Here is a 13,320-nt window from a genome sequence, read left to right on the forward strand (position 1 = left end):
CAGCTCAGAGTTCCCCATCCAAGGGATGAGAGAGCTGGGCCATATATCAACTCAACTCAGTCATAGGTTGAGTGTTGCTCCCAGAGTCCTTAAGCAGGTGGCAAAGGGGAAGCAAAATAAAGTCCTTAAGCCAAGAAATGTGGATGCTGACAGCTGGCAGTCAAGCCAACACACCCAGAAGTGAAAGGTGAGGGAATGTGGTGTGGCAGTGGCTGGGTCAGCTTCAAGGGGTAGAAAAAGAAAGAGAGAGCACGTGCCCTTTGGGTGCAGAGACCTCATTTGCTGTTGTTTCCCCAATGCTGTCCTATTTTAGGCATTTGATAAATAACGTGTGGACTGAATATGTCAGTGAACACATGAAATAGCTTTAAATCCAGGCTCCAGCATTTATGAAAAATCTCTTTTTTCCCATGTCAAATCAAGTCTCATTCTATAAAATCACAAATAAAAGAACTTAACAGAGCATTAATTAACCCAGAGCAGAAAATGAGTAAATAATAAATATTGTTACTATGTGTCCATTTCCTTCTTTCCACCTTGTGGTCCTCTCTGCTTTATTTTGCCTTCTTTTATAAAAAGGAAAGGTGACTGCAGTACTTCAGTGCCTGGTTTCAGAAATCTGCACTGCACCCGGCACACTGGAAGGGTCCACACCACACTTTCTTCGTGAAGGTCAAATGCATCTACTTACATATGTTTGGAAAGCTGTGATCGTAATTCTTTCAAGATACTGCCAGCAACCCATGTAATTGTAAATGGCGAGTCGAGAGCACCAGGATGCAACCGTAGTGCAATCCTAAAGAACAAGACGAACTAACTTTCCTGCAGCTCATACTTAGGTCGGTGGCTGTGTGGTTTTTGATCTGCTGCTCAAAAGTGAAAATATGAAAAACCCCCTGTCCCCCAAAAAATCAAGGAATAAGAGGAGAGTGTCCAGTATTTTCTACAAACTCATTCCCCAAAATATACTCACTGCCCTATTCCTTTACTATCCTATCTCAACCCGCAGGGTGTGTATTTATTGGTGGAACCCAGCCAGATCCCGTGTCTGAATTCCAGCAGCTCACCTCCCAGTTTCCCTGAGACGAGGCCTTAAAAAAATGTGAACTTCTCAGACGACTACCCGCAAGATGATAAAAGCTTAAATTATGCCTATACAACTTCTTCCATTAAAAGTTTCAACTTTTTTAAAAGAAAGGAATAAGACAATTGCTTCTAGAAGTTTAACCTTTCTTCCCATCTTCTAGCAAATGTGTGGTTTAGGATATAATTGAATCCCCAAAGGGCTAGGTACTTAGTCCAGCTAACCTGAAGAATGCTTATTCCATTTAAATTGTCTGTGTGTTAATTCCAAATTCACATCATAGTTACCTTTAATCTTGAGATCTTTAGAATTCTCAGATCTGTCTGAACTGTTGCCAGGAGCTAAGAATGGGTGAGGGATGAGACCAGTTGAGCGAGGACACTACTAGGCAGCAATGGCTTTGAGCAACTGTATGTGGAGGTCCCAGAATTATGCCAAGTGAATGTACTATTAGGAGAGCTAGAAAGTATGCCTTTCAGGGACGGTGGGTACTAATGAGAGTCATGGAACATGAGCAGACAGGTAAAGCATGGAGAGAGTCAGCTAAGCAGGAGACCAAACCAGAAGAGCACTAGAGATTATGGAGTGATATGCAAATAATCAGTAGTATATTTATATCATAAGGTAAGCAAGAGCTAGAAAGGGACAAACAAAATAAAGTTTGGTACAATGGACACTCCTCCGTGGAAGGCCATCTGTTGTGGTGCCGATCTCTTCACCATGTTGGAAGGCATGAACTTGAAGTACCCCAGAAAATCAGCATGAACCTCAAGCTTAATTCCCTGGACTAACTGGATCCAGCTCCTGTTAGCTCTAGATTGTTTCATGTTCATCTAGTCAGTTAGTGTTTCTCCTTGGGTAACTGCCCTGATTTGAAAATTAAGGTTTTATCATGCCTATCCAGAGGATGGACTGTATCCAGCCCAAGAGATAAGGCCAGGGTTCAGGCTGATGGGGAGCAGGAGTTTAAGTCAACTGAGGAGACAAGGGCATGAGAGAGAAACGAAGGCACTGTTGATGACCTGTATGTTAAGATGGAATACAGCAAGATCCCAGGTGAAAAACAACAATCAGAGGGGTGAACTGAGACCAAGGTTAGAACCTTGCAGACGCAAAAGGCAGGAAGCGGGGTCTGAGAAGATGTGGGGAGTCCAATTTAATTGTTGAGGTTGACGACATCTCAGATATGTTCCTCATTTCATGGTACAAGCTGCCTTCAAGATGCCATTGGGCTACCTGACTCTTTCCCACAGTTCACACATCCCAGTCCTTCTACCAGTTGATCCTGACTTGGGATGAAGTAGATGGAAGTGCTCTTTAGAATTATAAAATGATAATGTGGCCTTTACTTTCAAAGGTAATTTTCAGGCTTACATTTTAAAACATCTAAGATTAGCACCTAACTTTTTATGACCTTCTGCTAGCTTCCTGTTTATCTATAAAATGGAAATAATAATGGGCCCTCTACCTCACAGAGTTTTGTGAAGCTTATGTGAGATAGCATGCCAGTTATAGAGCAGGACCTCAATAAAGTTAGTCAGATGACTATGACAAAAGCAACCCCAGTAGATCTTGTTGGCTTGAGGTGATAAACAACCCAAGAGATCAACAGTTATGGGATAGAGAAAGATAAACGTCTCCCAACTAATCAAAAAAAGAATATTTGCCATTTATTTGTATATCACTCCATAAATTATAATAAGTTCTTACTGTTGACTTTTGGAAGGCCCTGTCCTATTGTAGACTCAAGAAGGACCTTAGAAATTCATACAAAGGAGAGAAGAGAAGGTGGCTTTAAGAGCCAGCACTATAAATCTCCCAGAGTTTAAATACATGCCATCAAGTCCATCTCACCATAAATAAAGGAAGACTTGTGATGTGATGTACCCTCACACCCTGTACTGAAACCCAGTCCAAGGTCCTTCCCACAACGTACACGGTCCGATATGATCTGACCCCTGACTGCCTTTCCATTTTCATTTCATACCACTCACCCTCTTGCTTACTTCTATAGACTGATTATGTGCCCTCCTTCATATGTTGAAACCCATTGCCCCAATGTGATGATATCTAGAAGTTGGGGCCTTTGGAGATGACTAAGTCATAAGGGTGGAGCCTTCATGAGTGAGACTTGTGCCCTTATAACAGACCCCAGAGAGCGCCCACACCCCTTCTGCCATTTGAGGACACAAGGAGAAGACAGCCATCTGTGGATCAGGAAGCAGGCCCTCCCCAGACCCCGAATCTACAGGCACCTTGATCTTGGACTTCCCAGTCTCCCGAGCTGCGAGAAATAACTTTCTGTTGTTTATAAAACACCCTGACTATGGTACTCTGTTATAGCATCTGAACAGACTGAAACACTTACTATGGTCCAACAACACTGACTTTATTTTTGTTTTGAACATTCCAAGACTCTCCTGCCTAGCCCAACTTACAAACCTCTTTGTGTGTCTGATTTCATGTTTCTCATCCATCAGGTCTTAGCTCAGATGTGATCTTATCAGAAAACTCTTCTCTGGTTCCCTATTTAAAGTGACCCCTGCTTCTCATACCTCTACCCCACAAATACTACCACTCTGGAAACCGTCATATTGTTTGTTTGGTTTTTAATAATACTTACCAATCCTGAAATTATCATAGATGAACATATTTATTGCCACTCTCTTTCCCCTGGAATGTAAGCTCCATGAGGGCAGAGAATTATCTGCTCAGCGGTTCAGTGTGAGGCAGTGAGTGCTGCCAGGATACAGAAGTCAGTCAAATATCATCTTGGTTATGTGGGTTGCTAGCTCCTGTTCAATACCTACTATTCTCCCACTGGTCCATATCATCATAACTAAATTCTGGATTGTGTTTTGTCATTTCCAAGCACGTTGTTTAGCTTAATTCATTGGATACTTATAATAATTCCATTAGGTAGAATGTTTCGTTTTGAAAGATGAGGAGACTGAGGTCCAGCAAAGCTAAGTTACTCCCCACAGTCACAAAGCCAATAAAGACTACAGTAGAAATGAAGTGTTCATTTTCACTCCAAGCCCTACACTGTCTGGATTGTGTATTGTGCTACATTGGACAGCCGTGCCTAAAATGGAAAAAAAAAAAAAAAGAAAAGATAACAGAAATCACAACCCTAAATCAATACAAACATACCAAAGAGCATTGAAAAATAAACACTTTAGATAAATTCCATAAATCTCTAAGATAAAATGCAGTTCAAAATGGAGAAGGATGTAGTGGATGGCTGAAGAATGAAAAAATACAATTGACGTGAGAGCAAATTCAGGCTTAGATGCCCAGGACTGAGTGTTCTGCACATCCGTCTGCCAAGTTAGAAAAGCCTCCTCTAAAGGCAGAAAAGAACTGTCCCTTCCATTCGGTGGATCGAGATACACAAGTTATCTTTTGTGGGGAAAGTCATTAGAAGATGAGGGAAAACAGTGCTTAGACTGGGCAGAGAAACTTGGCCTCACTTCCTCTCATTGAGAAGGGGCTGGGATGTCAGAGCATGAGAGGTGGATGGACCAGGGATAACACCAGTTCTGCAGCTCTGGATCAAGATGTTCGCTGCTTGGAAGTACATCAAAGTGAGAGATGTGGAAAAATCGGTCTATGGGTTAGTTAAGACCCAGAATGTTCTTTAGGGTTTTGTTTTTTTCAAAGATGGAGAGGAAGTCTCTCATTATGTGTCTCCAGTCACATTATGGGTTCATTAAAATGAGACAGACCAATATTCCTTAAGTTGTGTTCCCTGCATAGGAGGCAATGCCTTGAGAATCTATTAGCTTTGAAAGAAAGCAGAATTCTTACCAATGCTAATATCCATTTGGTGCACCACCTCGGCATGCTACTTGAATACAGTTATTTCCAACAACATGGATGGGATCATGAGCTTAGTTTGTGACAAAAAAAAAGGACGCTTTTTTTTAAAGCTTTAAGCAATGTCTAAATTGGGCAATTTCTAAAAGTTAAATAAAACCATATATTTCTGTTTTTTCCAATCTAATTCAACTCAACAAACATTTACCAAACACTAAGTATGTGCAAGACCTCATAAACGAAGAACCAAACTCAACCTACTTGCCTCATTTTTTTAAAGAAGTTTTTCTAGTATCTCATTTGCACATCTTTCTAACAAAAACTTTTTTTAAAAGATCCTCTTTAGTATTCATTCATCTTCCTCTTCATTCATTAATATATTTTCATTGTCATCATTGTTGTGCATAGTTTAAGCCTGTGGATAACAGAAAGAAAAGAAGGAAGGAAGGGAAGAGGGAGGGAGAAACATTATTAGCTTCTAGAAGTTAATAGCCTAACAGGAGCTAGGATTCATTTGGAAGTATAAATGGCACAACCAGAAAGCACTTATTCCCTCACTGGCCGAGCTTTACACACACACACGCATGCACACGCGTGCGCGCACACACACACACACACAAATTTTTTGCTAAGGCAGTAACCATCTTGGCAAATAAACGAACTTTAGTGAGTCTCAGTTTTCTCTCTGTGTAATGAGGAAGTTGGATTGAATGATTGTTGAGATTCTTTACAGCTCTAAAATCCTATAAATAATTTCACATTTATTAAGCATTCATTGTGTGTGAAATGGGAAGTACTTTCCTAGGAAAAGCAGGACACACAGTATGAAGTAGACCTCATTTAGCCTTAAAGAGATTATAATTTATTGGCAAGGTGCCAAATGCAAACAACTACCTGTATCAGATAATGGTGTGAATAAAGGTGTTGGAGAGATGAGAGCAAGGAGGAATTTGTGCAAATGTAGGACAGGGGTGGATTTGAGGGAACAAACAAATGGTTTCAGGACAGCAGAGAGAGGAGATTCCCCTGGCAGGAAGGGCAAAGAATGCTAAGGGAAAAAGCAGAAACAGTAAGAAGAGAAACTCAGAGAGAATTGGTTGTGTTAAAAGGTCAATAACAAGCTGACCTAGCTTGATACTTGGGAGGAAATGGAAAAGATGACTTTGGGGTGAACTAAATCAACCAGCCTGAGGTCTTGGGGAACTGCTTAGAAATCTATTTCAAATTGAACTCAGGGACCATGGCTAAAGAACTAGTAAAAACTGTTTTAGTGCAGAAGAAATGGGCCAAGGGAGATGGTATGGCTGATGCTGGTGTGTTGAAACCGAGGGGCGCTAAGGAAGCTAGAAGGTTGGGAAGTGCTGAATCTAGACAGATGGATATAGAAAATCCAGAAATGAGAAAATCGCAACATGATCATCCAATATATTCTGAACGAGTAATTTCCTAACCTAGGGACTATTGATATTTCTAAGATTTCTCGCAGTGCACTAAAGCCGTTCATATCACTTTAAAGATTTATTTATTTATTTTAGGGGGGTAGGAGCAGAAAGAGAAGGAGAGATAATCTCAAGCAGACTCCATGCTGAGCATGGAGCCCGACGCAGGACTCGATCTCAAGACCCCAAGATCACCACCTGAGCCGAAACCAAGAGTCAGACGCTTAATCGACTGCACCACCCAGGCACCCCTAGATAATTCCACTTTAAAATGGCAGGTCGATTGGGATGTTTTGGATGATTCTCTCAAGAGAAGGAATAATAAAGAGGACTCATGGATTAGATCAAATCACTAAGGCTAGAAGAACCCATTTAAAAATCGGAATAGTGTCAGCCAACAGGAAGCCTGGAGACACATGTTTGAGGACGCCTCTGACTTCACTATAGAGAAAGAATGCGAAGATGGGGAACGGGATAGGGTTAGTGAGCTGAGCCTTGGTAGACAAGGCCAGAGGAAGGCTATGATTTAGACTGACAGCAGATGATGGCGTTATACGCAGAAGGATGAGCTTCAGAAAGGGCAATGGTGTGAAAGATGGAACCACAGGATTTATACACAAAGGGAGTCCAGCTAAAGCAAAGACGCTTCCCAGGGGAGCAGGAATCAGGAACATGTGCTCTGAGTGTCGATGACATAAGAGCCCGGAGCAATGGATTCTTCAGAAGGCCATGTTTGAAATGCAACAAAAGGTGCCTCTCCAAATGAAGACACCACCAATATACTTACTAAGAACTGTTAAGTGCTCCTCCTTCTATGGGTCTTAGACTACTTTTAAAAAGTGTTGCTTGAACAGTAGTCATACCTATTTTATGGTACCTTATAGGACTAAGTTGTGTTGTTTTTTCTAAAGATTGTTTTCCTCTAATAAATTTTAACATATATATAATAACAAAAGATTAATCCCATATTTTAACCAAATAACAGCTCTAGAACCTAGACAGAGCCAAATATTTGGCAGGCAATGATGACTGAATGGCATAGTGTGTTAAGTGCATAGACCCCGGGGAACCAGAATGCCTGGATTCAAATCCCAATTCTATCACTCTCGCGCTGTGAGAGCTGCAGAAAATTACTCAAATACTGGGTCTGAGTTTCTTATGGCTAAATTTGCAAACTCCATTGCCTTCCTCATGGAGTTGTGGAAATGAGTTAACACATGTCAATTGCCTTGGAATAGAGCGAGGCAGGTAGTAAGAGCTCAGTAAGTGTCAGTTGTTGTTGTTGGGTATTATTATTACACTCGTTACTTAATTTCTGAACCCTGGAGCAGGTGCATCCCTACTGCAGGTGGAACCGTTTTTCTCAGCCACAATGCAGAGTGAGTCATAATAAAATCATGCTGCCAACTTCCTGAACTATTGAATTACTTGAGCTTCCACATACAATCACTACTAAAAAAAAAATAATAAAGTTGCCCTTTCTTTTTGAAGTTCACAAATGACAGAGGCTTTTTCCTCAACCTCACCTTTCCTTTTCAAGGACATTAAACCTCAAAGAAAAAGACTTGAAAATGATTTCTTTTAAAGCCACCCTTTTGTAGTTACTTTCCCCATTCATTCTCCTAAAGGAAAAAATACTTCATTCATTATATTGCCATCCATACCTGGCAGCTTCTAACTGCTTTTGTATAAGTGTACATGCCTTTCCTATGTATGATTCAAAGTGTACTATCCTTTCCCTTCCCCGGCAATGGAGGTCACCCCACCTTGAGGGAATAGTGGACATCTGGCTACCAATGTATGAGCTTGTGGGCACTTTTCTCATTGTCCTAGAAAGAAGATCTGGGATATGCATGATCAGCCATTAAATTTCACTTTAGTCTCAACTCTGGTATGGTCTTACTTATATGGACTTTCATCGGTGCTCAAATGCTTGGTGGCAGGCAAAATCAAACCCTCTCCCTGCAAAGACATCCACATTCTAATCCCTGGAAACCATGACTATGTTAGATTATATGGCAATGGGGAATGAAGTTTGCAGATGGAATTAAGGTTGTTAGTCAGCTGATCTTAAAATAGGGAGATTATCTTGGTGGGCCCAGTGTGTTCCCAAGGGTCCTTAAAATTGAAGGAGGGAGGCAGAAATAAGAGATCAGGGCAATGCAATGTGAGAGGGACTTAATCTGCAGTTGCTGGCTTTGCAGATGGAGGAAGGTGATTGTGTGCCAGGGAATGTGGGCGGCCTCTAGAAGCTGGAAAGCGCAAGGACACAGGTTCTCCCCTCGAGCCTCCAGAAGGAACACAGCCATGCTGACACCTTGATCTTAGCCCAGCGAGACCTATGCTAACTTCTGACCTATGGTTTAAGCCACTAAGTTTGTGGTGATTTTTTTTTTTTCAGATTTTATTTATTTATTTGAGAGAGAGAGCGCAAAAGCAGGGGGAGTGGCAGGCAGAGGGAGAGGGAGAAGCAGGCTCCCCGCTGAACAGGGAGCCTGACGTGGGGCTCAATCCCAGGACCCTGGGATCATGACCTGAGCTGAAGGGAGACGCTTAACTGACTGAGCCACCCAGGTGTCCCAGTTTGTGGTAATTTTTATAGCAGCAGTGGGAAACTAATACATGCTCCATCTCTGGAGATCTGCCAGGCATCTTCATCTCATGGAACTCTACCTCCCACCTCCCCCTGCCTCCTGCTCTGTTTCCTCTATGCTTATTAATGCAGTAGAAGTTACTGAGCACATACTCTGTGCCAGGCACTCCACTGGATCCTGCAAATGCAAGATGAAATAAGACATAGCCCACGTCCTCTTGTTTACTCAACAAACATTTGTGTCCCAGGCTACTCGCGTTAGATGTGGCAGAAATGAAAACCGTCCCTGCCCTAAAGAAGCTCTTCCACTTGAGAAGAGGACCAACATGACTAAAAAATTACGATTTCACATAATAAGTGCAGGTTATAAGAGTATAGAAGAGAGACCCCCTAACACAGCTTGATGCAATCAAGAAAACTTCGGAGAGAGGAAGAAATGGAGCTGGGACGAATCAGTTTGCCAGACAGACAAGAGCTTTGAAGAACCGTGACACTTGAAATGGGGCTAGTACGCATGAGGAAGAGAATTTTACATTTTGTTTCATTTTACTTTTCATTGAAATGGAAATAGCTAGATGGGGCTGGTGGCTACCATACTGGACAGAGCAGACTGCACCAGATTATACCCTTGAAAGGAAAGAGATTGCCTTGTCTATCTCCTTTTTCCACTTCTTCCTCACTGGAAAGCAGATGTTGTGGCAAGTCACCTTTGACTGTGCAGATGGGGCATCCCCTCTAGGACGGATATAAGAAAAGTAGAAGAACTTGGGTCTCTGACATCACGCAGCCAGCTTTCAGTTTGGCTTATGCTCAGATTGTTATGTGAGAGCGATAGGAACCCCGGTATTGTTTAAGCACTTTGTTATTTTGGATCTTTGTAGAGCAGCCAAATCTGTATCCTAATACAAATGTCCCCTAGAATAATAAAAAGCAATAACCATAATCTTTGCTGAGATCTTTTTTGAGCGCCTTTGTGTGCCAGGCACTAAGCTAACTGCTCTACATGCATGGTCTCCTTTAATCCCCATACATTCCGATAAGGGAGATAACGTACCCCCTCATTCTGCAGATTAAATGGAGCCTTAGAGGGGTGGCTCATTAGCAGTAGCATTCGGCCTACCCTACAGCAAACTGTAGTCCAATGTACGGACACATCATACCCTACCACATAAGGCCAGGCAGTTTGGGTATACAACCAGAATTCTAAAATGCAGATATGATATTTATATTTGTAGCAGACATTCTCAGTCATCTACCTAGCACCCATTTCCTCCTTCCTCTTGAGAAGAGAACCCCAATTTATTCAAACAGTGGGCAGAGATTCCTTGACATCAGGAAAGGTAGGTTCCAGGAAAGAAATCCTGCCTGGTCTAAACTAGTCATGATAATCTCATGCCCCTTGGCCAGTAATGGGTCTGAGGAGAGTGGCACAGTTCTGGTTAATGAGATGTAAGCAAAGGTCTGTTAGGGAGGGTGTCTCTTTCCAAACAATAAGCCAAAACCCTGCCCAGAATAAAGATGCAAGACTGGAGGCCTGGCATCCATCATGTAACCATGAAGACAAAAGCCTGGATCATAGGGCTGGCAGAGAGGAGAGATCATCAAAGTCCATATTGATATGATGGAGCTGTGGCTCCTTGCATGGACAGCCTACCTCCAGACTTCTTGCAGTATGAGAAAAACAAACTCTAATTTACTTAGGCCACTATAAGCCAGGTTTTCAGTTACTTATAGCTGAACGCCTTCCTAACTGATACACATGTGTATACATAGATCTTTTGTTTTCTTAGAAAAGGCAAGGAGAAGTCACAAACCTTACAGTGGTATCCTGCACACTCTGGGCTGACTGCTGGAAACCAATTATTCACAGTAAGAATCCATTTCCATCTCTCTCAAAACACACCTTTTTGGGGCTATGAAAACTAACCTAAATAGGTAACAGAGCTTGGGCAAAATGCGTATTTATCCCTTTCCCACCCTCAAACTAAAAGAATTTTCCCCTCAATTACAAATGTTTCTTAAGTAATGCATATGTGTAAAAAGCATTTATGTTCTATTGTTTTAGACAGTTAATATTCTGAAATTTTAAAAGAAATTTCTGTAATCTCTCTTAATCTCTGTAGTCAAAGAGAAAAACAAATGCTAAGCCTAATACATAAGAAGGATTCATTCAGTGGGTTTATCTCATCATACCAAAGAAAAAGAACTGAGGCATGTTACAGATGACTAAGGTTTAAAAACTGGTTTAAATACATAGATATAGAAAAGAGGCAGAAATGGTGTCTTGCGTTTGATTTATACTGAAAGTTGATTTACTTCTCCTTTCTGAGTGTACAAAAAGCAATAAATAATATTTATGTAATCAATTATCCCAGAATTATAAAGAAATTCTAAAATATTCTGGAGGGCTAGCTATTTTCATTGGACAGGAGGAAGAGCAGATAATTTTCTAGTCATATGCTAAATAAAGGTACACATTCATAAACATATACCATGCCACTCCCTTCACCGTGTTGTTAATCTTTAATCTGATTTATAACTGAAAAGATCATGTGGTAGCTGCTTTTACACTATTTCATTCACAAAAAGAGATTATTCATTGAGCAAGCACATTTTTCCCCAGGATTTCATAGACTAAATGAGCCAGACACATTTTTTTCTTTCAAACGCCAAGCCATACAAAATATTTCCAGATATAATCTGAAAGGTATGCAGCAGCAAATTAAGCAATATTCAGGCAATCTCCGGCCTTATGGTTGCATTTTTGATAGACCTGACAGAAGTTTTAAAGTTGAAAAAGCAACGTGAACAAAGACAAGGTTACAAAAAGAAACATACCTTAGAGATGATTAATGGTTCCCCGTGCTCCAGGCCACCTTTCAAAGTAAAGCCCCAAGGAGCTCCTCCCTGCAGGAATGCTTCCAGATAAATGTACCTGCCCTTGGGGGTCCTGTTAGGGTTTAGTGTGGCAGCAGTCGCCTCAAAGTTCTCTGTGGTCCTCATCATGCCCAACACATGATCCCTCGAGTTAAATTTTAAATGCCTGAAGCCGATTCAGAGCAGGGCTTCTATTCACAGCACCTTATTCCATCCTTCAAGACACTTGCCAGCCAAAAAAGAGAGGTTTTGAGAAGGGAATTCTTTCAGATGTAAAAAGTTCTTCTGAGCTTAACTCCAAGATGCTGAACCAGGAGGATTTTTCACTTCGACATTTCTGAATGTAAATTCTCCTCCTGGGATTCCGGGATCTCACTGAAGCCCCGCGGTGCTATATATCTCCCCACTCCGTTTGAAAAAAAAAAAAAAACTTCTTTCTATGTCACTCTCAAGACCACTTTTATTGCGGGCGCACACACGCCCCAAAACTTTTTTTCTGTATATTTCATAGGGAAAATTAAAATAGTCTTACAATATAGCAAGAGAATTGCAAAAAAACTCAAACGAATACCTAATTTCTGATTGATTATCAACCCTTTCTTCCTCTCCGAGTGAAATTTACCATTACAATAGCCTCCCCTCTCCCCAGAAGTAGCTTTAAAAGAAAGAAAGCACTTACTATGCCTCTGCTTGCTTCAGAATTTTCTAACTTGTCCCCAAGAGACAGAGCCGCTGGGCTAAAACTTTTTGCTTATGTTTTTCAGCAATAAGTTCACGGTGTGTTTCTTGCCAAAGGAAAAAAAAAGTTTTTGCAGGATGGAGAGAAAAATGAAAAAAAAAAAAAAAAAGCGGCATGGTAAATTAATCCTCAGTGGAACAAAAATATCCAGGAGGCAGCTGAGTTCTTTCTTTGGTATTTTCAGTGATGATCAGCGACCGCTGCAGCCACTTGCCTCTTCGGAGAGAAAAAGCAAGGAAGTGAGAGGAAAATGGATTAAGGCAAATACAGGCACCGCAACCTTTCTGCACAGTAAGCACTGCGATGCAGAACTCAGTTCAGCACAAAAACTCGCCCAATCCACACAGTCTTACAGCTGATGAAACGTAGAAAGTTAAAAATACCATACGGATGGCTAATTACCGAGGAGTAATTAGATAGAATAGCCCCCATCTTGTACCAATTAAAGCAGAATCCCTGGGGGTGAGACACAGGCATTGGTATTTTTTAAAACTCTGGGCAATTCTGCTGTGTTGCCACGCTGGAGGAGCAGTGCCTTAAGCAGTTTCAGTAAACAGTTAAGAGACGCGGTGGTGGCACAAGGGCTTTATTTTTTGTTGTTAGAAGAAAATACCAAATGTCATATAGGACCAGCTTCTCATCTTGAAATTTGACTCTCCCATCAAATTTCTGCTTTTCTGACTCAAAACGAACAGGAAGCAGGCTTTCTTCTATATTTTAATTGTTATCTACTCCAAGACTGTTACCTAGTTCTTAAATGAAAAGAAAT

The 13,320-nt window shown here is 41.3% G+C and overlaps 1 protein-coding gene across 2 annotated transcripts in view; it reads right to left on the reverse strand.

Moving 5' to 3' along the window:
- Positions 1–11,941, reverse strand: part of SHROOM3 (shroom family member 3) — a 298,494-nt gene extending 286,553 nt beyond the window's left edge. For both annotated transcript variants that reach the window (XM_028100739.2, XM_088020569.1), the window contains exon 1: positions 11,774–11,941. In XM_028100739.2, the coding sequence (XP_027956540.2) occupies positions 11,774–11,941 (168 nt within the window). The remainder of the gene's footprint in view (positions 1–11,773) is intronic.
- Positions 11,942–13,320: the final 1,379 nt, after the last annotated feature.

Source organism: Eumetopias jubatus, unplaced genomic scaffold, assembly GCF_037043125.1.
Source record: "Eumetopias jubatus isolate StellerSeaLion01/CBP00866 unplaced genomic scaffold, mEumJub1_p1.0 scaffold_2, whole genome shotgun sequence".
Lineage (NCBI taxonomy): Eukaryota > Metazoa > Chordata > Mammalia > Carnivora > Otariidae > Eumetopias > Eumetopias jubatus.